Below are 27,529 nucleotides of genomic sequence, written 5' to 3'. Positions count from 1 at the left end.
AGAGGTTCGAAGGGGGACTCAACCAGCCCCTCGAGAACTATGGCTAAATCCTGATTCTAACGGGAAGCCTCAGTCGTCTGGCCCCACAAATGAAGCAGCGAACAGCAAGTGCCTGCTGAAAGTTTCTCCTGCAGAAAACTGAAACAATTTGGCAGTTGACTGGGTCTGCATGGCGTGCAGTACACCATCTTTCAAAGACACCCCATTTGTTGGCACAAATTTTTCTCATGGAGGGAGCCCTAGCACTGAGAATGGTCTCTATAACTTCAGGTGAAAGCCCAGTGTCCGTCAGTTGGTACCCTTCAGGGGTATTTATTTATATAAATGTAAATTATTTTTAGTTTTAGTTTTAAAAAGAGTTTAATATTTTAAAAAATTATGATTTTAATGACAAGTATTTATAATTGCAATTATAAATGATTATATTATTTAAACTGAAAATTATTTATGCATCGTGTGTTTTCTGCCTTTATTTGATTTTGGTCATATTTCACCCCAAAATCAATACAAAGAAATACTCAAATTATATGCAATTTTTTAAAAGAGATTTTAATATTTCAATTTTAATATTTAAAATTAATTATTTTCATGACATGGCATAATTTTCTTGACATATAATTTTATAAATAATTATAATATTTAAAAAATTATTCATGCATCATGTAAGTATTTGTTTGCTGCCTTTAATTTATGCTGAGAACAATGAAAATGGCAAAATCTGAAAAATTGTCTCTTCCTCTCCCTCAGGTTCAGGAGTTGCAGTTTGATGCAACATCTCAATCTCACACCATTGAAAAGCCTTTCACAATCACCTGGAAAAGCTAGACTTGGACACCGGTCTGTGGAAATGGGCGGAAAAGAGCAATCACATGATTATTTACCTTAATTTACCAATGTTTAGTCAATTAGTAATTTATTTTGCATTTCCATGTGGAGCTTTTCATGGTACACTTTAAAAACACCAATAAATAAAATGTTGGAAGAGCAAAACATATTGATACTGTGGTTAGTGGTGTTAAAACTGGTAGTTATAAGCATTTAATATTGTATAAATACAACTTTATCAAATCCTAAAATGTATTTTGGATGTTTTGTTCATCATTATGAGTTTGAACATGAGTTTGCCATTAAACATGCCATTTATTAGGACTTTGTGCCAAGTAATGCAAGCATTGGTAAACAAATCATCAAGTTAAGAAAAAAAAAAAAAAAAAAAGGTTGTGCTTTAAAATGTAAAATCAGCCGCTTGCGTTTTGGTTGGTATTCATTTGAAGAAATCAAATGAATAAAGCGCTAAATGTGTTTGTTTGTAAACAATAACTTAATCTATTCTGTGTTTTAAGTACAATAAAACATTAGCCAATAGATCCTAACTACAACAGATAATAAAATAAGATTAGAGTTAGCACTTAATTGTATATGCCAAATCACAAAAATTCCCAAAATCGTATGATTTGCTGTATAGAGTACCTCATGAGATGTGTTTTTGTAGACCAGCCTGGAAGTAAGCGGCGCGCTGGTTCCCTCGATCGAAAGCCTATGCATTTTTCCCATTGACTTTTGGAAAATTGCAAAATATAAAAGCCTAAATAAAGTGGTCAGATATAAAAAGCTAACAGTAGGCTATAAATGGACACACCATGGTCACGGATCAACGTCACCACCACCAAACAACATTATTTAAAAACATGCTCGCTGATTATGATCTGCGCTGTGTATGAATACTTATCCACTTTTTCATGAGAAATGCCCTGTGTCCCAATGTCAATACTATCCATCCTAAATAGTATGTGAGATTAAAATAAGTGTGTCCCAAAGCATAGTATGTTGAAAAGAGTATGCCAAAAGTCCCCGGATGGTCTACTATTTCCGGTAGATTTTCGAAGTGTGGATCCGTGCACACTATAAAGGCTAATATTGCCCACAACCCATTGCACGTTGGACAAGGATTCAGTTCAGAACTACAAACACAAGTAAAAAGTGTTAAAAAAACTACAAAACATGGAGGATATGCGCGACCGACGCTGAGAGGTTTGAGTGACTAATAATCAGTTTAACCTGATTTAACCTGTTATCTGTGTTATATTTCATCTACAAATACCAATGTGGACTTTTATAAAGATCCGATTGGCCATTAACTTTTAAATGCATCATTACGCATATGAGGAGAGTTCTCCACACGAAAGACCCACGACTGCAGATCAACATTTTTCTCTCTGATACGGTAGGAAATTAAAGGTGCGTTCACGCGGCCTCGTAATTCCTGTAGTTACGAGATTCTAGCTTGTAAAAAGCATTCACATCCTCGTAGAGCTCATAATTACAGCTTGTAAGCTGGGAGTTTTCCGAAAGCTCCCACATGTACCACATGGCCGCTGTACCACCTGACTGCTGTAGATTCATTTAGGCGTTGATAGTGGTGCCATGGAAACGCATAATTCCCAGTCCGAGGACGTGAACAGCTCCGAATATAATGTCACGTGTTGTCATTTCAAGAATCCGGTAAATACGAGGTGACGTGAACGCAGCATAACTAAATGAAATGTGGAGTATGTAAGATTACTGACAGGCCAGTTTACAGAGACATGATGCGACAGAGAGCAAAGACACAATTGTATGACGTGATAGTATGTCCCAAAGCTTGTCTACTCTTTTGCTACACACTCAAAAGTATGTACTTTTTGTTCACAAAAAGAGTACATACTTTTAGGGCGTAGTAGAAGTATGCGAATTGGGACGCAGCAATGCTGTCCAAATGTCCTGTTTGTCATGATGATGTCTAAAGTCCGCGCTAAAGGAAGTAGTCCCTTTTAGGAACTTGTTAGCAACCGCCGTTTTTAAGACTCAATAAAGGTTTAAAAATCACAACTGTTGTGTTTTATGTCATAGATCAAAACCCTTTAGAAAAACCCATAGACGTTTGGGCGATGGAGCCCGAAGTCCTAAAATGCTTACTCGCTTCAGGGTTTTGCATACAAAAACATGTCATCTCTGAGGTACCCTATTACAAACCAATGAAATTGGGGTGGACGGGGCGATTGTCCAGATACTGCTGATGCTCAAACTTTCACACTGGCAGATTTATTTCATGACAGAATATTATAATCAATGACCTTAAAATAGTTAACTCCACATCAGCTACATAAATTCATCAACTAACCATTCAGAAACATCCTGTTGCATTCAAAATGTTGTCACTTCTTCTTGAGTCTCTCCATCATTGTCCGACTCTGTTTTGAACGTAAAAGGCTGAACAGTTTCTGACATTTTCTGACATTTCTTTCTTCTCTCTTTTGTGGATTTATTGATGGGTTGCAAACCAACTGGAAAGGTGCATACCGCCACCTACTGTGCTGGAGTATGACAAAGCTGATACATTAGATTTTCTATATTCTGTATTTCAGGCCACTATTACTTAAGAACATCATTTTCTGCCAGACTGTATTCCTGTCTTTAAAATATTGTATATGGGGAAATCTGTAATATCCAAAGCTTGCATATCTTTTATAAGCTCAAATTTTTTTTTTTTTTTTTGCATCTAATCAAAAAATCAGTTTCCATTTCCTGACATAAATTACAAAAACCAGAGTTGTGTTTGCCCATCATATGTAGTGTTGCATTAAGATTGGTGTGACCCATTTTTAATCTTGTGAATATAATAAATTCCTTTCTATTTATATTATGACTAGTTTGACCATGTTTTATATTATTTTGTATTCTATAAAAATGTCTTTCTTTCTTACATGAGTCCCAGTATTTCTGCCATTTACTCCCACAAGCTTGTTGAATCAAAGACTTCCCTTCTGCCCTGCTTAAAGTGACTGCTTTGTTTTCTAACATTTTCAGGGAGTCTGCGTGAGGTAATGTAAATGCTAACACAAGCTCCTGAAACTCCACCCCTTTTGAGAGCAGCAGCTCATTTGCATTTAAAGGGACACACAAAATCTGAGCGTTTTTGCTCACCCTCAAAAAGTGAGAAATTTAACATGCTTTATAGAATGATCTGTAGGAAATGTTGAGCTAAAATTTCACATACACATCCTGGGGATATCAGAGACTTATTTTACATCTTGTAAAAGTGGCATTAAACCACACCTTTAAAATTTTAAATATAAATGATGAGAGAATATATATATATATATAGGTCTTGCATTATATACAACTTTACTAATACTATCCATTTATGTCCACTAATTGATAAAGATAAATAATAAAGTGGCAAATCTAATGTCAAGAGAATGCCATTTGTTTTTGTCTACTTTTTGCTCCATTGGGATTTCAGGTTTCGTACTTTTGATACATAAATGTTTTTATGACTTTGTTCTATATTATTTCTAACTTCTAAACCTCGTTAATAAAATAATACACAATAATGAATGATAATACATACTGTACACTGCGTTCCAAATTATTATGCAAGAGACAAATCAGTAAGATTTCTGTACAATAAACATTCAGATTTTGAAAATGAAAATGTTTGTTTGTTTATTTATCCATGTCTTTTTAGATAACTGGTATCAATCTCAGACAAAATAATTTGCCAGATCTATGGAAACCCTACTTAGAGGTTGTTCCACATTATTAAGCAAGTCACAGTTCTCATGCAATATGGGGAGGAAGAAAGATCTTTTTGAAGATGAAAAGCATGAAATGGTGCAATGTTGTGCAAAAGGCATGAAAACAACTAATATTGTGTGAACCTGAATGGAGATTATCGAATTATCATAAGATTTGTGAGTGATTTAGAGCACAGCAGAACTCGGTCAGATAAAGGCTTATTAAGGAAAGTTCCTATCAAAAAAATGTAATTGCATTAAAAGGGCAGCTATGAAAAAGCCAGTGTTGAGCAGCAAACAGGTATTTGAAGCTGCTGGTGCCTCTGGAGTCTTGAGAAGCTCTCCATGCAGGCTGGCAGTTGTGCGTAAAGATGCATTTCAGCCACTCCAAACCACACCTCACAAAGAGAAACATTTACAGTGGGTGTAGAAATACACGAAGACTCATTTTTAAATAGTTTTATTCACTGATTTAGACCATCCACGTACTACAATGGATGGTCTAAATGGATGGATTTCTGCGGTTGGTGAATGGCCACCACGTTCCAACAAGACTGCGACATCAACAAGGAGCTGGTGGGTGATGATTTGGACTGGAATATTGGGAAGTGAGATGGAGGGTATTAAAATGACTTTTGCAAGATATGTGGAGCTCATAACTGGCCATTTTCAGCTATGGTTTAAAAAGGAGGATAGTGCATAGTACAATGCACTATTGTACAATACAATATGCACTATCCCATGCTGCAAAAAAAAAAAAAAAAACACCACAGCAATAAAACTGTTTGAAAATGTATTTGTACACCCACTGTAAATGTTTCTCTTTGTTAGGTTTGGTTAGTGGTGTCTAAAATGCATCTTTACGCACAACTGCCAGCCTGCATGGTGAGGCTCTCAAGACTCCAGAGGCACCAGCAGCTTCAAATACCTGTTTGCTGCTCAACACTGGCTTTTTTTATAGCTGCCCTTTTAATACAATTAAATCTTTTGACAGGAACTTTCATTAATAAGCCTTTATCTGACCGAGTTCTGCTGTGCTCTAAATCACTCACAAATCTTAAGATAATTCGATAATCTCCATTCAGTTTCACACAATATTAGTTGTTTTCATGCCTTTTGCACAACACTGCACCATTTCATGCTTTTCATCTTCAGAAAGATCTTTCTTCCTCTCCATATTGCATGAGAACTGTGACTTGCTTAATAATGTTGAACAACCTCTAAGTAGGGTTTCCATAGATCTGGCAAATTATTTTGTCTGAGATTGATACCAGTTATCTAAAAAGACATGGATAAATAAACAAACAAACATTTTCTTAGAAAAACTAAAATCTGAATGTTTATTGTACTAAAATCTTACTGATATGTCAATTGCATAATAATTTGGAACGCAGTGTATATGTATTGAAGGCTACTATAATATGAATTAATGTAATCATTTAAAATCAAAATGTAAAACTGCAAAATTATGAGGATTATTCATATGATCACTCTCTTGTTGTAAGCGGCAGCCGCTGTTTTTCTGAACCTCTACTGTTATTTTATTTTGTGCTTCACTTAGATATGTTCCTCTCATGTTTAATAACTGCAGTTCAGTTCTAAAAACAAAACAAAGTAAATACTAGTAAATAGGCTTATCTGCGATGTGGCCCTCCATAGACCTTATTCACAGCAGCACCATCTTTGAAGGTGTGCTGTGGTATCTGCACCAAGATGTTAGCAGCAGATCCTTTAAGTCCTGTAAGTTGTGAGGTGGAGCCTCCATGGATCGGACTTGTTTGTTCAGCACATCCCACAGATGCTCGATTGGATTGAGATCTGGGAAATTTGGAGGCCAAGTCAACACCTCAAACTTCTTGTTGTGCTCCTCAAACCATTCCTGAACCATTTCTGCTTTGTGGCAGGAGCATTATCCTGCTGAAAGAGGCCACAGCCACCAGTGAATACCGTTTCCATGAAAGGGTGTACATGCTCTGCAACAATGCTTAGGTAGGTGGTATGTGTCAAAGTAACATCCACATGGATGGCAGGACCCAAGGTTTCCCAGCAGAACATTTCCCAAAGCATCACACTGCCTCCGCCGGCTTGACTTTTTCCCATAGTACAAGCTGGTATCATGTGTTCCCCATGTAAGCGACGCACACGCATACGGCCATCCACGTGATGAAAAAGAAAACATAATTCATCAGGCCAGACCACCTTCTTCCATTGCTGCGTGGTCCAGTTCTGATGTTCACGTGTCCACTGTTGGCACTTTCGGCGGTGGACAGAGGTCAGCATGGGTACCCTGTAGCAGCACAAGCAGAGTCAAAGATACTGTCTGAACAGTCCAGCAATTTGATAAGACTGTCAAGTACATTTCACTAAACAGCACACTTGCACGCAGAGAACACATGCAAAATGACAGGGAGTAAACAGAGACGAATCACATGCAGACAACGATAAGAAATGACACAGATGCAGGCTGGCCACGCACCATTCCTGTGAATGTGGAGCAAACACAGCAATACTGCAAAAAAAAAAAAAAAGGAAAAAAAAGTAGTTTCTTTAACTTAACTTTTTGCGTTATCTTTTTACATTGACTTAGTAAAGTTGTGTTTACTTAGAATTTTTACTTTAATATTTTCAACTCGACCGATTTAGTTATTTGAACATAAAGTTTAGTTGGAATAACTTTAAGAAAGTAAAGTGAACTTACTTTTTTAAGTTTTCAATACCATAGTTCATGTTCATTCAACCTTTTTTGACTTATATTTTTATAAACTTTGGTCCTGAAAACTAAAAAAAAATAAGTTCACCTTACTTTCATGAAGTTATTCCAACTAAACTTTATCAGCTCAACTATCTAAATTTGTCAAGTAATTAAAACTGGAAATTTGAAAGAAGAAAAAAAAACCTTTAAAAAGTAATTTCACCTTACTTTCATAAAGTTAATCCAACTAAACTTTATGGACCGGTTTTACAGACAGGGCTTAGTCTAAGATAGGATTAGGCTTTAGTTCAGTTAGGATATTTAAGTAACTTTTATAAATGTAAACTTGAAAAAACCTTTAATGGTGTGCATCTTGAGATAAAACAATGGCACTGATGTATTTTAAGGTATGTCAGTACAAATTGCTTTCAGTTAAAACAGCTCAAACATGCATTTTAGTCTAGGACTAGCTTAAAGGGATAGTTCACCCAAAAATGAAAATTATCCCATGATTTACTCACCCTCAAGCCATCCTAGGTGTATCTTATTTGAGACGAACGTGTGAATGGCTTCCCAAATTTTGAAGAAAAAATTTATCCATACGACTCCAGGTGGTTAATGGAGGCCTTCTGAAGCGAATTGATGCATTTGTGTAAGACAAATATCCTTATATTTAAAACTTTATAAAGTAAAATAACAAGGCATCACTCTATGTTGGATGAACAAAAGATGTTTTGCATCATGTAGACAATGCTCTCTTGAAATGCATAGGTTATTTGATGCTGGTTTAAAATACAAAGACAGAACTATAAAAGACACAATCATGTGATTAAAGGAACTGTAAAACTACTGCTGGGGAGGAATGCATGTTTTAAGCTGGGAGTTTTAACAGGTGTCGTCTGTGAACAAAGTGGAAAATTCCCTAGACAGGTACAGAAAACTGGCCAAAAAGTCACTGTTTAAATGACTGGGAAAAATTTCTAGGTATTCTTACTGAGTCACTGCGGATGAGAAAATATCACCTGTGACATAATGACTAAGCAGTTTCATATCACATGATTGAAGCTGTCAATCAAAAGGTCAATAAGATGATTGAAGAAGGAATTATTGAGGAAGTCAATGAAAGAGCAGAATGAATCCCCAACCTCTTACTGGTACCAAAGAAAGACAGAAGTGAGATTGTTTGGTGATTTAAGAGAGGTCAATAAAGCAGTCATTCAAGAAAGACATGTTCTTCCTATAGCATTCTTTAAGTATTTGTTAAATTGGAAGCCAGGAAAGGGTTTTAGCAGGTTGATTAAGCAGAGCAGTCAAGAAATTTTCATTACACATACAGGTGATCAAAAAGCCATGGACTCAAAACTTTGGGGATTACCTGGTGTAGTTTGGTACATGGATAACATAGAAGTATACTGACACTGACAGTAAGCTGGAGGAAAGATTGAAAGAAGTGTTTAAAAGATTCAAATAAAGAGAACTTAAACTGAACAAAGATAAGTGTTTCTTTGGAAACACAAAACAAGACAACATTGCTTCCACAATGTATTTTGTGTTTAGAATGGAGTCTACAGCCACATAATTATAAAATATTGCACATAGTCGGTAAGACAAATGTTGCTGATTCTCTTTCCAGGCTTCGCTTGCCAAAGGGATTATGTGAAGAAAGTACTGTTGGTACAGATACATGACTTAGAGGCACTGACACTGATGACGAAGCATGATCAACTTCTTCAGCAGCTGATCCAAGCAGTTCATATAAACCAATGGCCAAATCCAGTTACAGAAACGTTAGTTTCTTATCAGCGTGAACACAGCCCGAACACAGCCCAAACACAGTGCGACTGAATTGTCAGTATATGATGGACTTGTACTTCATTGAAGTATGAACTATGAACTATGAACTATGAATTTCACAGGTCTTTTTCAGCTAAATCTGCTCATTCATCACTTTGTTCAGCAGTAGACTGGATTTTTCAATCATGGATACTGAACTTTTGTCATAGCATTTCAGTGGTCAAAAAGCTCTGGCCTGTGTTGTGTGCAGTTCCCACGGCCACTGGGCATCCTTCTACCCTAAAACTGACCGCTGTCCATGGTGCTGAACATTTCAGTGCCCATGTTGATATAAAAGGCCAACCCATCAATACGTTTAATGGCATTCCTTTATGCAACAATTTCAATGAATCAGCGTGTAGATTTTCACATGTTTGCAGTTTTTGCAAGGACCCTCACCCAAAATCTGTCTGCCCAAGCCGTTTCAGGCCAGTGACACCAGGAAAAGCACCTCCTCAGAAAAAAATCTGAATAGCCAACCATCTACCCCTATTAACGTAGCAACACTTTCAAGCTACCTTTCATCTCACCCTAATCCATTTCATAGATCATTTAATTTCTGGGCTTTCTCAAGGTTTTTGGGTTGGCGTTCTTTTACCACTGTCTTCTTCCTATGTAGCAAAAAACTTGCAGTCTGCTTTAAGTCAAGTCAGGTCAGGTCACCTTTATTTACACTTTTTACAATGCAGATTGTGTCAAAGCAGCTTTACATTGATAACTGGTATATCATTTTGGCTGCACGGCAGCTCTTAAAGAAAATGGTGTCAATGCAGGAAGATCAAAGCACTGTTGAATATCAAATGTCAAGTGTCCCCAACTAAGCAAGCCAAAGGCGACAGTGGCAAGGAACCCAAACTCCAACAATTGACATCAGGTGGCAAACAGGTGGCAAATAGATGTTAAAATGGAGAAAAGTTTCTTTAGCTGAACCTTGTCTTCTACCTTCTTGAAAAAGAACTGAATAAAGGTTACCTTATCTGACCTTTCATTTCTCCTCCTTTCTCACCCTTTCGAGTTAATTCTATCGGCATAGCCACACGCAAATATTCAGGAAAAAAGCGTCTGATATTTGACAAGTCTTCTCCCAATTCCAATAGATTCGCTAGTGTAAACAAATGTATCCCTCTAGAACCTTTTTCTTTGTACCATGCTTCAGTCGATGATGCTATACAGTAAATCAAGCTGACAGGATATGGAGCATTACTTGCTAAAGCTGACATTGCTTACGTGTTCAAAATCATGCCTATTCATCCCACAGATTGGCCGCTGTTTGGCATCAAATGGGAATCTAATTTCTACTTTGCGGTGAGACTCACCTTCGGCTGTAGGAGTAGTCTACACATCTTCAATGGCCTTTCTGAGGCTTTGTGTTGGATCCTCTTGAATGTAAGTAAGCTCCCATTCATGTTACACCTGCTCGGCGATTTTCAACTTATTGACTTTCATTCTTTGTATAGCACAGTGCTCGACACACTCAAAAGAGTTATGAGTCCCGCTATGTCTCTCGAATTCCTCTGAATTATTCTTGACACTATCACGATGCAAGCCATGCTTCTTAATGGGAAACTAAATAGAATTAGGCCAGTAACAGAATCGTTTCTTTCTTCAAGAACAGTTACCAACTGCGACATGCTCTCCCTTCTTGGCCCTCTTAATTTCGCAATTAGTATTATTCCCCAATGTCAAACTCTTTATTTCTCGCTTGTTGTCTTTGGCTCACTAGGTACAAAACTTAAGTGATCTGCCTAGATGATGGTTGCTTGTCAGTCCAAAGTTTTGGGCGCTTCTATTAGACACTTGGAAGGGACAAGAATTGGCCTCATCAGCTCTGCACAAAACTTACCCAATTGCTACTGCCATCATTTTGTGGCTTGGTCGCATAAGCAAAAAATGATGTACTGTGACAATGAAGCAGTCGTCGCTATTATCAACAACGGAAGATCGCATTGCCAAGCTATTATGTCTATTCTAAGATGTTTTACCTGAAAATCAGCCATTCACAATTTCATTATTAAAGCCGAACATATCCTTGGGCATTCTAATGAAATTGCTGATGCCCTTTATCACTTTTATTTTCAGGCTTTCAGATGTCTCTCTCCTACAGCCAACCAGGTTCCAAAACCATGCCCGACTAAAATAATTAATTAGAATTTGCAAGAGCTTACATCTTCAAGGGAGTTGCACCTTCTACTCTTAAAGCGTACAACTCTGCTTGGTCATGGTTTACTATGTTTTGTCTCACTTTTTAGATCTATTTCCTATTCTAATTTCTAACATATGCACATTCTTAGTCTATTGTTTTGAATCTCACCATTTTAAGTTACTTTGCTCTACTTTACGCAAAACTCTGGCAGGTATTAGATTTTATGCTCGGTATCATTCAAATTATCTCGGATTCAAATTATCTAAATTATCTCGGATTCATATTATCCGAGCTCATTTTCTATACCGTCAGTTTTGTCTGTTACTTAAAGGTATATAAAAAAAAATCTTTTAAAGTCTCAGATAAACGTTTTCCTATTACGATCAGCTTGTTACATAAATTAGTCTCTTCCTTGTGTAACTGGGTATTTTACAATTAAATCAATGCTCTCCTTGAGGCCGTGTTTTTTGACATTTTTTAACAGTTTTATGCGGCCTGGGGAGATTTCTACAGACTCTCTTTGTTACAATCTGATCAACAAATCATCCTAAATGCCCAGAAAACACTTTCAAGCTACCTTTAAGATGTCTAATTTAGGGGTAATACTTATTGAGGTAACCACACACAGCATTAAGAATCAATAGTTATTAATTTAGTTAATTTATCTATATCAGCATACATGAATCAATCACATTTAAACCAGAAACCTGATACAATGGTGTTGAATCAAAATAGATTGTTTAAATAAAGTGAACAGCATCAAAAAACATTTTTTGAGTGATCTCTCTTATTTTGTTAAAATTATTCACATTTTCACAGATTCTGCAAGGGGGTCCCATACTTTTGCATGCAACTATAAGGGATTTGTATAGATTTTAATATCCTGTAACTGAAAGGTATAACAGAAGCTTTGCATATAGCAAATAAATGATCAATTAAAAATATGCAGTTTGTACATGATTTTAAGGAAGATCTGTAAATGATATGAAACACATTTATGTGTGAAGAAGTTTACACTTTAGTTGAATGTGAATGATTTACTGCATTCATTCATTCAAGGTGACTGTTACATATTCAAGGTAAAGTTGATTCTAGCAGCTGCTCATGTTCTCTTGCTCACATGCTGTTTACATAATCCTATCACACTTTTTTTTATCACATCACACAGTGAGTTCATAATGTCGCAGAAATTGTATAGTTCCAGCTTTAAAATTAACAGTTGTGTTGATTTGATTTGAAAAAAAAAAAAAAAAAATTTATTTTTTCTAATTCAATACAACATGTTAATTTACGAATTATATTATCTACATAATACTGACTGAAAAATAAAATTAAAAAATCAACATGAATCTCAGAATTCATGTTTTTTTCCCAATTTTCTTGCAATGACAGCAGCACTCAAAGTGCTTCAACTCCAGAAGTTTGTGTAAAACCTGATGATCATGTTCTCCAGCATGATTTGAGATGATCCAATGAGCATCTTATGAAGAGTGTGAGAAATGTATATACCATGTACATAAAATGTACATTGATGCAATTGCAAAAATAGACTACTTAATAGATGAATAATATCTCATTCATTTATCATTTATTCTGTATACATACCAAGAACACACATAAAACTTAAAACAATAATGGTTTTATAACAGAGGAGGGTCAAATACAAACTATATAAAAACATTGTTTGTACAGGAAGTGAGAACATGAGCAGGTGCTGATAAACAAACTCTCCTCCACTGTATAAAAAGAGAAACCAGGGCTTCACAACACACTATCCAGACATTGATCTACTGGACGGGTTTGTGTCACAAAAATACATTATTGAACCATGTAAACGTTGTAATAAATATTTGTGTATAATTCTGTTTTTAATTCTATGCAGAGTTCCAGTGTTCTTTGAGAAACGATGGCGGTCTGGCCTGTTTATTTGTCTCTCTGTCTTCTCGCAGCTTTGAGTGCTTCAGGTAAGATTATTATTCCACTTTTTACATCATAACTGTTATTAACATGAACTGTAGCAAACCTGCAACATTGTAATGACTAATCAGAAGCCAGGAATGGAATGATCTAATACACTATGTCCATTAAAGTAAACCTGAGTTTGTCACTTAATTATTATGATAATATTAAGACAATAAAACAACAATTATATCATTATATCAGCTAAAGTTATTGATTTTTATAAATGCATTTATATTATTTTTGACAATAAAATACATCAACAAATATGTATTATTATTATTAGTAGTAGTAGTAAAGCTATTGTTCCTTTTATTCTCTTAAAGAAGTGTTTTTATGATCATTTGACGCTGATCATTTCTTTATCATTTCAGAATTTGTTGTGTACCATGTTTTTTACATTACCTATGCAAATGTGATTTATGCAAAGCATTAATAGCCATATTTATTTGATACAAATGAAAACAATGTGTGGGAAAGACATACAATCTGTCCCATAGAAGAGATACACAACCAATGTTATCCTAGAACACATCTGAGATCCCAACTCCAGATGTGACCCCTGACACCCGACTATGCCAAGAAGGGGCATTTTAAATAGTCAGCTTCGCTGAAAGTATACCTCCAAACCTCAACTATCGCTTTCTGGACGGGGAGAACTGTGGCGTACCGTGCAAGCCCAAAAAACTCCACGGATGATGGTGTACTTCAGCGAGGATGAGCAGAAGTTCACGTGGATTTTGATTAGAGTCACAGGGCCACTGATGCAAATTTGCAATATTTCCATCCCGCCCTCAAGACGGAGGAGATGGATGGAGATGTTCTCATCAGCGTCTGCTTCGTGGGCATCGAAAGCATGGACACACTCCGTGAGTTCATCCTGGTGTAACTGTTGTAGGCCAGTAAGAGCTGTGTGTGTAAACCTCACATCCCTGATGATAGAGCACCCGTTTCCCACGCCGGAGACCATGGTTCGAGTCCTACATGGAGTTGAGCAGGACCGGTTACACTGGCACCAATGTTCATCGGCACCTCATTCCTCCTGGTGGGCTTCGTGTCCCTGTTCCGCATCAGGACCATCATGAAGCAGGAGAAGCTGGAGAACTGATGGTGTGCATGGGCATCTTCAGTTTCCTCTAGAGGGTTCCGGCCATCATCGTGATCACATGTTATTTCTTCTCCGAACAGCCGCTGGGGATCAGTGGGAACAGACGTGGAGCGCAGTGCCGTGTCCCGTGCACAACCCGCAGATGAACCTGGGCTTCACGGTGTTCATAATTAAGTACCTGATGACCCTGATCGTCTAGATTCTGGATATAGTCCGGGAAGACGCTTAACTCATTGAGGAAGTTCTACATGAGACTGGCAAACAAAGAGAAACAAACATGTGACTTACATGAACCAACTGCTCTTTTTATTATTCATTTTTACATTTGCCATGCAACATGTAGTATTAACATAAAAATGAATTATGGTCACAAGTGCATTTTTATTTGTTTTTAGTAAAGAAATGTAGAAAATCCATTAATGATTCAATGATTCTCTTTATCAGTCAGCTGCGAGGCCAAATACCCAAACACTATCATCGATTGTCACCCTGATGCGGGTTCCAATCAGGCCAGATGTGAAGCCCGTGGCTGCATCTGGAAGGTCAGAGAGAGAAGATCTTCAATATTCAACCCTGGTGTTTTCAAAGACACTCTCTGATCTGAAGAGTGTCTTTTCTGTTACTGTTCTAATGTGATTTAACACATCTGCTTCAAATGTTTTTATCATCTTAAATAGCCTTCAGATGTTCCCAATGAGCCCTGGTGTTATTACCCTGATACCCACGGTTACATCACCAGCAACATGTTTGAAAAACCGAGCGGCATCACTGTAGATATAGTGCGCAATCCTGATTTCCCAAGTCAACGTTCTCAATCTCGAGACATCGACAAGCTCCGTGTGGAAATCACATACCTGAGTGGACAAAGCCTGAGGTGGAAGGTATGCTTGTTTAGGATTAAGACCAAGACAATGATTGAATATACAATTTACATGTATGCATTGGCAGAAGTTTTTATCCTAAGTGACTTACATTTAAGGTATACTTTGTTAAAGCGTTCCCCTGGGAACCCATAACTTTGGCATTACTTGTGCCATGCTCTAATGTTGAGGTTTTTTTTAGAAAATAAGGCTTAGATGAAGACTATGTCTATTTTTTTCAAGGAATTAAGAAAATAAATGAATACATTTAAGGCTTAGATGAAGACTACGTCTGATTTTGGTCCTGATGATCTAGATCTTTGACCCAGCCAATGCTCGCTACGAGGTCCCAGTACCCTTCGACCTGCCCGCCACACCAGAGACAGAGGAAAACAACAGACTGTACAGGGTTCAGATCCAGCACAAGCCATTCGGGATCCAAGTCATCAGAAAGAGCTCAGAAGAAATCATGTGAGTAATATACCTCAATTACTCTGCTAACATGGAGTCCAGAGAGCTTCTTTTGGCAAACATGTGGTAGTTTTACTGTAGTTTTTCTACGATGGTGCACTTTTAGGGTTTCCAGAGAGTTATGGGACTATAGAAGCACAGTTTTTCAGTAACACTTGTTTTTCAGTGTTTTCAATGTTTTGTTAAATCTCTTTTTCTCTAGATGGGACTCTGCCGTGCCAGGGTTCACATTCTCTGATCAGTTTCTTCAGATCTCCACACGCCTCCCCTCAAACTATGTCTATGGTATTGGTGAAACGGAGCATCCCACCTACAGTCATGACCTCAACTTTCACACATACGGCCTGTTTGCCAAAGACCAGCCTCCAGGGGTGAGTGTCAGAAACAAGCATTCCTGCATGAAACTGTATGTCATCTGCACTTTACATCACAAACTCAAACTCTGATCTCTTTCTCCCCATCTGTAGTATAAACTGAACAGTTATGGACTCCATCCCTTCTACATGGGTCTGGAGAAATCAAGAAACGCTCACGGCGTCCTCCTGCACAACAGCAATGCCATGGGTGAGTTCAAGAACACACTAACCATGTGTGTCTCACTCGGACACACCGGCCACAACCTAAATATGCATCTTAAACCAGCCTGAAACTCGTAGCTTGTTTAAACTGGCAGCTTGTTCATAAACAAAAGAAATAAAGACACTTTCAAAATTAATAAATTAAAGCAAATTATTTTACAACTAATTAGTAGTTTGAATAGAATGCTTGAATCCTTCTAAGGTGTGCAATTATTTTCAGGGAAACGAAGGCTAAAGTAGTTCTATGCAGGTATTGACCACATTACAGATGTGATTTCAGTTATTTCAAAGGTCCTTATACAGCCTGCAACCGCAAAAGAAACAAAACCCACAATGACACCACAATGGCTCTGATGAATTTATCAGTAAAATAGTTTAACAACATAAAAGTTACATGACATTTTTCACTAGCGGGGTAATTACGGTGCTGTTTTTGAAGCAGATAAACTTACAGTTTCTCTATTAGTAAAGACGCTGCTGCCGAATACTGTTGAGACGCACAGTCTTGTGTAATTCAAACACACTTAACACACTCTTTGTGAGCTGAGGCGACACATTAAGTCACAGGGATGATGTCATCCTTTTTCTCTCTCTTTTTTTGCTTGTTTTGCTCTTAGATGTGACCTTCCTGCCTGATCCAGCATTGACCTACCGCACCATCGGAGGAATCTTGGACTTCTACATGGTGCTGGGTCCCACTCCAGAAGCTGTGGTTCAGCAGTACACTGAGGTGTGTGTGTGTGTGTGTGTGTGTGTGTGTTTTATTCCTGGCTTGATGAGGTTTAGAAGCTGGAGTCTCTCTCATTGCCCACGGTAAACTCAATCTAAGCAGATCACCGAAATAAGATTGGAAAACTCACATGTATAAATGAAATACATAAATATCTATGTTCTAAAATCTATTTGCATATTCTGTCAAATATTTCTCTCTCAGTTTGTGCATTTTGTTTGACAGATGATCGGCCGCCCGGTTCTTCCAGCCTATTGGTCGCTTGGATTCCAGCTTTGTCGCTACGGCTACGCCAATGATGCAGAGATCGCAGATCTTTACAAGGACATGAAAGCTGCTGAAATTCCTTATGTAAGTGATCTCATCCTTCAGTGTGAATGAACAGTGATGTAACTCTCACTGACCTTCAGAACTTTAGAACTTCAGGAAAATTGTATTTCTCACTGTAAATACCCCAAGCAGTTATTCTGCAGTGATGTGATGAAAACACAACATTCTGTGGCCATTTTTAAACCAGGAGAAGTCACCAAATCATAAAGTTCATCTTTTTTTTATAAAAATGCCATTATAGTCCTTTTATTAACAGCTATTTTAAAGACAAGTATCATTAGCAATGTTTCCTCTAAGCAGCACGTACTTCTGACGTCGTGGTCATTAAGTTTAATGATTCTAATATTTGACCTTTGACCCCTCAAAGGATGTTCAGTATTCAGACATTGAGTACATGGAGAGGCAGATGGACTTTACGCTGGACCAAGTGAACTTCAAGGGACTGCCTGCTCTGGTGGACCAGATGAGGGCCGAGGGGATGCGCTTCATCTTCATTTTGGTACCAACAATTCTCAATTACTGGAAAGTTGCTGGAAAGGATGTTGTAATGAGAACAGAGCTTTTGTAGTCTGATATCATTATGGCCAGTAACATGCAGTGAAATGTATTCTGTGGCAAAACCTCATGCTTTGTTTGTTTGTGTGCTTCAGGACCCGGCTATAGCAGCCAATGAGACTAAAGGCTCCTACCCTGCGTTTGATACCGGGATTGAAAAAGACGTTTTCATCAAATGGCCTCCTGAGCTCAGCAATGACATTGTGTGGGGAAAGGTACGACAAACACAGAGAGGAAGAAGAACATATCTTGATGTATTCTGAGGCAATACCTCATAGTTTTGTGGGCGTGGACATGTACTGAAAGCAGGAATGATCCTGAACCACTGATTTTAGCTGTTGTTTCTCTGTCATAGGTGTGGCCTGATTATCCCAATGTTACTGTGGATAATTCTCTGGACTGGGATACTCAAGTAGAGGTATCTGCCACTCTCTCTCCCTCTCTCTCTCTCTCTCTCTTGTTCTGTTTCATTATCTTTCTCCATGTTTTGCTTTCTTTCTCTTTCTATCTCTCTTCATCAGAGAGCTGGACATCTTTTCTCTTGTTCCTCCATATTCAAGTCTATTCATATTGGAATTTATCAGTACAATGGGCTTTAATTGCAAATGCAGTCAAGAGAGATGAGTGTGACATCATAGATACTATCAGCCAATCAGCATGTAGAAGACACACAATCAGCCAAAGAGCACATACTCAGCTAATCAGAACAGAAAAGAAGTGAATCAGCACATTACTATTTTAACAAATTAGCAAATATCCAATCAGTGAAGTGATGGTTAAAGCATCTTGTCCAACTTAACGTTTCTTTTATTTAAACTTTCAGCGCTTCAGATCTTTTGTGGCGTTCCCTGATTTCTTCAAGAGCAGTACAGCGGAGTGGTGGGGAGGACATATTAAAGACTATTACAACAAAGTCATGAAGTTTGATGGACTTTGGATCGTGAGTGTTTTGTTTTTTAAATTTTTCATGTTAGAATGAATTGAATTCATGAATTGAAATTGTTCAAGATGTTCTTTGAGGATGTCTGTGCCATTACATGCCATTGTTGCTCTTAACACAACACATCTAACTCTAACAATGAAATACCTATAAAATCTGGGGAAATGATAGAATCATAAGAATGTTAATTCAGAATACATCTTACTTGACAGAGTCATGGTGAGCTGTTCAAGAACATGTGATGGTTTAGCATAGCCACGCCCCATTTCTACGCTCATTTGCATATCATCACTGTTTTCTCCTTTGGATTCATTGGATGATAACACTGTCATTGTGTTGTGCTTTCCGAAGGACATGAATGAACCGGCCAGTTTCGTGCATGGCACAGTTGGAGAGAAGTGTCTAGGGGACCAAACTTTGGAATATCCTCCATACATGCCCCGTAAGTTCTTATCAGCACATCCTGCCATGTATAGTATATATATATATATATATATACTGGGGAGTTAATGTGTCAGGGAAAAAATAGTAAGAAGATATTATTAATTAATTAATTAATTAATTAATTAATTAATTGATTAATTATTATTATTATTATTATTATTATTATGTATTAATTATTTATTAATAAACTAATGTTTTCTGAGCCAGTTGCAGCTGCAAAGATGAAGTTGGCGATGCCGACTCGTCATCTCTGCAGGATAATGAACACACCTTAATGCACAACCTAATTGCATAATCAGAGTGGATGTGTTTTTGTTTAAAAGTAGACATTTTAAGCTTTCTGCAGATATATTTCTCATGTCTGTGAGGCAAGTATACACTGTGTTTTGGTTCATTTTTGTGACACGCTCCAAAAAGAAGTTCACAGAGATTGAGATGGCAGAAAGCGTCCTGTTTTTTTTATATTTTTTTTTTTACAAAGGCATGTTTTGTTGATATTGTGAGAGTATGTTTCGAATGATGTATTACTCTTACCTGTATTACCAAAAATCATGGAGTATTTTAAGTAGTTTCCACTGTTATCAGGAAGAAATGCAAACAATTGCGCCGATGCCTCCATGTTGTGAAGTAAGCGTACTAATACTTCAGCTTCCACATTTGAATATGCAGCTAATAATAGCAAACATTTATCCAAGTTAACGTTCGAGCTAGTGGCCATGTAAAGTTGCTACTGCTTACATGTTTCAAATGATAAGTCATACTTGAGGTCGATGGATGATAGGCGAACATTTTCATTTCATTGCCCGACATACAATAATTACCACAAGGACCTGCCGATAACATTCTGTCCCTCACAAACTGTGTGTCTTCATGTGGAGTTTCTTTTTCTGTGACAAACTGACTAAAAAAATTCATTCAACTAATCCTCTTCTCCTTGACTATTAAGGTGGCACCTGAATTTAGCACTTTCTGTCCTAAATGAATCTGCCCTGTATGTGTGTGATCTTTTCTCAGGACTGGAGTCCATGCACAGAGGTCTGAACCATAAGACTTTATGCATGAACAGCGAGCAGATCCTTGCTGATGGCACACGCGTCAAACATTATGATGTCCACAACTTGTACGGCTGGTCTCACACCAAACCCACTTACGAGTGAGTTTTCTGTTCCTCCACATTCAGTATTAGATTTATTTCTCGTTGTTCTGGAAGGAGTTTTAATTGCTGTGTGTGTTTGTGTGTATTTTACAGTGCTTTGCTTAGCACCACTGGAAAGAGAGGTGTGGTAATTACCCGTTCAACATACCCGTCTAGTGGTCGCTGGGCAGGACATTGGCTGGGAGACAACTATTCCCGCTGGGACCAGCTTCTGAAGTCCATCATAGGTGTGATGATAGCTGCTTATTATTTGGTACTCCTTGGTATCTACTGTACAGTTCAGTGTATAAACTGAATATCTATATACATGAAAACCAAACTCTCTTTCTGTCTTTCAGGCATGATGGAGTTCAGCATATTTGGCATCTCTTACGTAAGTGCCTCTCTCATCCTATTGATCATTTGTGCTTTATTTCCTATCAAATAATGTTGTTAGTTCAGTGTGGTGCATTACACTAGCATGCAGCCATTACACTGACTCCAGAGTTTATCCGTTTTTTCAGAGATCTATATTTGTGTTTCTCTTTCTGCTTGTGTTCTAGACCGGCGCTGATATCTGTGGCTTCTTTAATCATGCCGAATACGAGATGTGTCTGCGTTGGATGCAGCTCGGAGCTTTCTACCCATTCTCCAGAAACCACAACACCATAAACATGCCAGTAAGAACACACACATCACTTTCTTATCGACAGATTGAATATTTTTGGTCCAGTTTGACACAAATGCTCGATTATCTTATTCTAAGCCTATAGGTAGTACGAATATATTATGTCAAAACTCATTTCCTTTTTAAAAGCTCTCATGTTTTTCATCACATTATAATAATTTTTGGATCTAAAAAGGGGATTTTCCCACATGAGAGTATGAATGGTGATAATCTGATGAGTTTGTGTGATCTTTGACAGAGGCAGGATCCTGTGGCCTGGGGACCAGAGTTTGCTGCTATGTCTCGTGATGTGCTGAATATTCGCTACACCCTCCTGCCGTATCTGTACACACTGATGTACGAAGCTCACGCTCACGGAAACACTGTGGTCAGACCCCTGCTGCATGAGTGAGTGTTTCTCTGCGTTTCTATGCTTTTCACGATATGTATTGTGTAAAGCGCTATTCAAATAAATGTGAATTGAAAATGTGTGAATTCTCAAGAGTTCATACACACATGAAAATAATTGATGAAGTCATGTCTGATGTTGATGAGCTCATGCCCAGTGTTGTTGAGATCATGTTCTGCACTGCAGGTTTGTCACAGATGAAAATACATGGAAGATCGACAGGCAGTTCCTCTGGGGTCCGGCTCTTCTGATCACTGCTGCTCTGGACCCGGTACTGAACACACACAAACACAACTCCACTATGATCACACTACACAAACACATGAGCCGTAGTCATGTTTAAGTTTTGAGGTTTTGCTCACATACCCTGAACTGATTCATGTGTCGTTTGTGTTGTTGTTTGTTCATTTCTCATTGGTTTTGTTTTGTGAAGGGTGTTACTGTGGTCAGGGGATACTTACCAAACGCCCGCTGGTACGATTACCACACGGTGAGCAATTTATCAGCATGCAAATCTTTATTAGCATGTCAATGAAAGAAGCAGTCATAATGCAGCTGGCTTTATACTGACTTGGCTTTTCTTATCTGCTGGTATGTGATTGATCCACCAGGGTGAAGTTGTTGGAGTGCGAGGACAGTTTGTGGATATGGATACACCATTATCGAAGATTAACCTGCATGTGAGAGGAGGACACATCCTGCCCTGGCAGAAAGCAGAGACCAACACACACTACAGGTCAGGCTGCTCGCCATCTTTATGAGGACTTCTGACATTTCTCAAGAGTTGCATTGTATTTCCACTTTCAAAAAGGGTTTCTTGATCCACAAACAGTCAATTTTTTATGTCCATATTCCATAACAAGATGACCAAGTTTCTGAAAGGAAAAGAAGCGATTCTGGCTTGAAACAAGTCGTCAGTATTTCAGTCTCACTTCCTGCTGACCTTACATGCATTTGAAACTAATTTGCATAATGCCAGCCTGTGGTCTTCGTTGGCTGAACAGCGTCTCTTTGCCCCGCCCTCAAACACTGTAGTTGTATCTGAGACTGGAAGAGTTTGGTTCGTATTATTAAAGGTCCCGTTCTTCGTGATCCCATGTTTCAAACTTTAGTTAGTGTGTAATGTTGTTGTTAGAGTATAAATAAAATCTGTAAAATTTTAAAGCTCAAAGTTCAATGCCAAGCGAGATATTTTATTTAACAGAAGTCGCCTACATCGAACGGCCAGTTTGGACTACATCCCTCTACTTCCTTCTTTAATGACGTCACTAAAACAGTTTTTTGACTAACCTCCTCCCACAGGAATACACAAAAAAGGGGGCGTGGTCTTGTTGCGCTCCCACGGAGAAGAGCAAGAGTTGTGTTTGTAGAGTGTGTTTGTCGCCATGTCGTCGAAACGCTGTTATTTTCATCCCGCAGTCCAATCACCTTTGTTTGGCCTTCCCAGGAACGCTGTACTTAGAGATCAATGGTTACAATTTATGTTTAACTCGGTTCCCGAAAATTATAATCCACATGCAAAACTATGTGCAGCACATTTTGCTGAGGACAGCTTCCTCAATCTCAATCAGTTTAATGCCGGATTCGCACAAAGATTATTCTTGAAAGATGGAGCAGTTCCCTCTTTGTCTGGAGAATAACACTGAGTGCGTGCATCTCCACGTTATGGTAAGAGGTGTGACCTTTCCGGGCAAGATGCGCTAAACTGCTGTCGAATCACAACACAGGAACCGCTGGCACAATCAGAACTCGTTACGTATTTCTGAAGGAGGGACTTCATAGAACAAGGAAGTCATCAGCCCGTTTTTATGACAGTGGAAACAGCGGTATACAGATAAGTAAATTATGTGAAAAATACTGTGTGTTTTTTACACGCAAAACATGAACACATGTTATATTGCACACTATAAACACAATCAAAGCTTCAAAAAACCACGAAAAACGGGACCTTTAATGTCGAGAAGATGCTGTTTTCTGCTGCCAAAGCAAATCCACTTCAATAAGATTGATACAGTAAAATGAACACCATTGTTGGTTTCTGACCAATCACAACAGACATACTGTGAGAAAAGAGCAGATTCTGCAATGGATATAATGAGAAAATTGGAGTGTTTTTGACCTTGGATACATTACAACATTAGAAACCCTTAAAATATAATAGGGGCACTTTAATATGTAAATATAGGTGTTAAAATGTTTGTTCTTTTGATGTCACAACACTAATGTAATGTTCACTGTTTTGTTTTATGTTTTTTTTTTTATTATTATTTATTGTAGTCGTCAGAATCCTCTGGGTCTTCTTGTTGCTCTTGATGATGGAGGTTCGGCACATGGATCCCTGTTCTGGGATGATGGAGAGGGAATTGGTAAGTTATATTAAGTGACCACTGCAAATCCATTTGTTCTTCGTGTCAGAAGTAGCATAGGCGCTTTGGAGTGTGTCAGAAATAGAACAAGGCATCAGTTTGTTGTGGATTTTGTGTGCTGCATTGCATCCGGTGTACACAGGGTAATTAGTTAAACTGAAACATTAAAAATATAAACAACTAACTGAATTTAGTTTGATGGCCTTTAACCTTAGTTTTTATATCTGATATTCTTGATTTTTATAAGCCACCCGTCCATTTTGATTTTAGTTGTTTTTGTTCAAATTCAGCCAAACCTGCTGTAACCATAGCCAATGATTAGCTGGGAGAAGTGTCAAATTGCCCTGTATAGTGGATGGCTAAAGATTTTCAATATTTAATTTTTGGAGTTTTGCCATGAAAAAATTGAGGTACAGTAGAGGCATGTATTTTTGATAAGCCTGTGTTGGATTTATTACTTTTACCTTATAGTAAATGCTATTATTGGTAACATAATTAAGTGTAAGCACTATAAACAATAAAACACTGTTCTCAATATGTATCTTTATATATATATATATATATATATATATATATATATATATATATATATATATATATAGATCATTCTAAAATGATAATTTTATCACAGGGTTTTTTCCTGTTGTTCTCTTAATCTTTGTTTTTCTTCTTTCTCCTTACAGATACTGTTCAGAATAAGCGTTTCCTCTTGACAACTTTCACTGCATCTTCGGTACGTTTATATGTTTTGATGTTATAGTATATATGTTTATATGTTATAGTATATGCTATGTGTGCTTTTCTTTCAGATTTGTGGTCATTAAATCCATTAAAGTGTCCATTTCACTTAAATCCAAACATCCATTTATAAATCAGTCCAGATCCAAAACTAGATCATGCTGTAGCAGCTCAAGGCCACATCTGGACTTCCTGTGGGTTTGATGATGTGGTAACACTTTAGTATAGGGAACACATATAAACTCTTAACTACGGCTTTTCCCTCAATAAACTCCTAATTTACTGCTTATTAATAGTTAGTAAGGTAGTTGTTAAGTTTAGGTATTGGGTATAGGATTAAGAATGTAGAATAAGGTCATGCAGAATAAGGCATTAATATGTGCTTTATAAGTACTAATAAATAGTCAATATTCTAGTAATATGCATATAATAAGCAACTAGTTAAAAGACTCTAAAATAAAGTGATGTCTTATGTGCTGAGATTATTTGAGCGGCTCTATGGAGTTGAGAAATGTTTGTAACTCAGCTAGTTTGAGTTGATGTTACATAAAATTCTGAATTTTGTTTTTCATTATGTTCTAGTTAGGTCTAAGTGAGTGAATCTCAAGAAGCATCTCATATGTCATTGTCATATTATTTTCATGATGATTATAATTTAACTGGATGTTTTACTGTCATCAGTTATCATTATATGCACGTGTGTAACAGTTGTCCTGTGTGTTTGTATGTATAGGGTGTCCTCACCAGCGCGGTTCCCACTGATGGTCTGGCTGAGGCCGACAGGTTGACCCTGGGTCAGGTGAAGGTGTGGGGTGTAACAGCGCCCGTCACTCGTGTTACCATGAGCGTGACTGGAAAGCCTGACGCAGACCTGCCATTCACATATAACGCTGAGGTGAGATCCTTCATGCAAACATATACTTAAACATTAAAATTAATTATTTTCATGACACTTAAGTATTTTATAAATAATTATATTATGTAAATTGAAAATTATTCATGCATCATGTAAGTATGTGTTTGCTGCCTTTATGCTGAGAACAATAAAAAATTGCAAAATCTGACAAACTCTCTCTTCCTCTCCCTCAGGTTCAGGAGTTGCAGTTTGATGCAACATCTCAATCTCACACCATTGAAAAGCCTTTCAAAATCACCTGGAAAAGCTAGACTTGGACACCGGTTTGTGGAAATGGACTTGAGCCAAGAGCAATCACATGATTATTTACCTTAAATTACCAATGTTTAGGCAACTAGTAATTTATTTTGCATTTCCATGTGGAGCTTCTCATGGTACACTGTAAAAACACCAGTAAATAAAGTGTTGGAAGAGCAAACATATTGAAGTTGAACTAATATTCTTGCTTGGGCTTAGTTAAGTAAACATTATATTAAGTCTGTAAAAATATATTGGAAAACATTAAATGAAGGTTTATTTTCAAATCCAGTCAACATTCAGAATGGCTAATGAACATGAATCCAGCCAATATTTGGTAAAAGTAAGCCAGTTTTATACACACAAGATATTTTAATATGTAAAACAGAGAATACCTATGGTTTATGCTGTTAAAACAAGTAGGCATCCGCTGTAAAAAGCAAATGAGCTGTGGAAAATAAGTGATCTAGGAGCTTTATACACATGTATAATAGGCAGATTAACAATAGAGGTCCAGAAAAACATCAGCATCTGGCAGCAGGAAGTACTTGCCAAAGTAGATGGCACCTGCCGCTTCATGATCTCCAATCATTATGTTTACTGTAGAAACTGTAAATTAGAATATTAGATCTATTTCTTCAAAAGCACTTATTGTAAATGAAATTATCACAGACAATAAACTAGAATTGCTGTGTTTGACAGAAACCTGGCTAAAACCAGACGATTACATTACTTTAAATGAATCTAGTCCTCAAGGTTATGATTATCGACACAATCCTCGACAGAAAGGCAAAGGGGGAGGTGTTGCTGTAATTTATAGTAATATATTCAGAATCATTCAAAAGAATTTCAAATATAATTCCTTTGAAGTGATGGTGCTTTATGTAACATTATGTAAGTTGACATTTGTGCTGGCTACTGTATACAGGCCACCAGGGCACCATAATGACTTTATCAAAGAATTTGCTGATTTTATATCAGAGTTAGTACTGGCTGCGGATAAAGTCCTTGTTGTTGGTGATTTTAATATCCATGTAGATAATAATAAAGACGCATTTGGATTGGCATTTGCAGACATTTTAAACTCTATTGGAGTTAGACAACACGTGTCAGGACCCACTCATTGTCGTAATCATACCTTAGATCTAATACTGTCGCATGGAATTGATATTGATGCTGTTGAAATTCTACAGCAGAGCGATGATATATCAGATCATTATTTAGTCTCGTGTATAATACAATTAGCCAAGGCTACAAAACCACCACCCAGCCATAAATATGGTAGAACCATCACTTCTACCACTAAAGATTGCTTTATAAATAATCTCCCCGAGCAGTTTCATCGCCTTAGTATACCTGACAACTTAGAAGAACTCGATGCTGCAACAGAAACTATTGGCTCTCTCTTTTCCAGCACATTAGATGCAGTCGCTCCTTTACGTCTAAAGAAGATTAAGGAAACTAATCCAACGCCGTGGTATGATGAGCACACTCGGGCTCTAAAACGAGCTGTTAGAAAAACTGAACGTAGTTGGTAGAAAACAAAACTAGAAGTTTTTCGCCTTTCGTGGAAAGAAAAAATGATTGAGTACAGAACGGCTATAAGAAATGCTAGATCTACTTATTTTTCAAATCTCTTAATAGAAAACAAACATAATCCTAGGTATTTATTTGACACAGTGGCTAAATTAACTAGAAACAGAGATTCAACTGCTGACGTTTCCATAGAGCACAGCAGTAATGACTTTATGAACTTCTTTACTTGCAAGATTGATAATATTAGAGAGAAAATTAAAAACATGCAACCGTCCACAGTTTCGCTTCAGACAGTGCACTGTAGTGTCCCTGAGGTAAAACTAGAA

The 27,529-nt window shown here is 37.5% G+C and overlaps 1 protein-coding gene across 1 annotated transcript in view; it reads left to right on the top strand.

Moving 5' to 3' along the window:
• LOC125274221 (maltase-glucoamylase-like) overlaps positions 1-25,848 on the top strand; it is a 60,298-nt gene extending 34,450 nt beyond the window's left edge. Inside the window, exons 49-74 of the mRNA XM_048200458.1 lie at positions 748-820; positions 13,126-13,188; positions 14,736-14,833; positions 14,969-15,172; positions 15,468-15,622; positions 15,825-15,993; positions 16,090-16,186; positions 16,818-16,930; positions 17,156-17,281; positions 17,628-17,759; positions 17,911-18,030; positions 18,171-18,233; positions 18,639-18,755; positions 19,107-19,197; positions 20,214-20,352; positions 20,449-20,582; positions 20,694-20,728; positions 20,898-21,014; positions 21,261-21,409; positions 21,597-21,681; positions 21,844-21,900; positions 22,022-22,146; positions 23,688-23,776; positions 24,460-24,509; positions 25,248-25,409; positions 25,604-25,848. Coding sequence (XP_048056415.1) covers positions 748-820; positions 13,126-13,188; positions 14,736-14,833; positions 14,969-15,172; positions 15,468-15,622; positions 15,825-15,993; positions 16,090-16,186; positions 16,818-16,930; positions 17,156-17,281; positions 17,628-17,759; positions 17,911-18,030; positions 18,171-18,233; positions 18,639-18,755; positions 19,107-19,197; positions 20,214-20,352; positions 20,449-20,582; positions 20,694-20,728; positions 20,898-21,014; positions 21,261-21,409; positions 21,597-21,681; positions 21,844-21,900; positions 22,022-22,146; positions 23,688-23,776; positions 24,460-24,509; positions 25,248-25,409; positions 25,604-25,681 — 2,841 coding nt within the window. The 3' untranslated portion in view covers positions 25,682-25,848. The remainder of the gene's footprint in view (positions 1-747; positions 821-13,125; positions 13,189-14,735; positions 14,834-14,968; positions 15,173-15,467; positions 15,623-15,824; positions 15,994-16,089; positions 16,187-16,817; positions 16,931-17,155; positions 17,282-17,627; positions 17,760-17,910; positions 18,031-18,170; positions 18,234-18,638; positions 18,756-19,106; positions 19,198-20,213; positions 20,353-20,448; positions 20,583-20,693; positions 20,729-20,897; positions 21,015-21,260; positions 21,410-21,596; positions 21,682-21,843; positions 21,901-22,021; positions 22,147-23,687; positions 23,777-24,459; positions 24,510-25,247; positions 25,410-25,603) is intronic.
• The last annotated feature ends 1,681 nt before the right edge of the window (positions 25,849-27,529 follow it).

This window comes from Megalobrama amblycephala, linkage group LG1 (assembly GCF_018812025.1).
Source record: "Megalobrama amblycephala isolate DHTTF-2021 linkage group LG1, ASM1881202v1, whole genome shotgun sequence".
Taxonomy (NCBI): domain Eukaryota; kingdom Metazoa; phylum Chordata; class Actinopteri; order Cypriniformes; family Xenocyprididae; genus Megalobrama; species Megalobrama amblycephala.
Note: the sequence above shows the minus strand (reverse complement) of the source record. Positions and strands in the feature narration are given on the sequence as shown.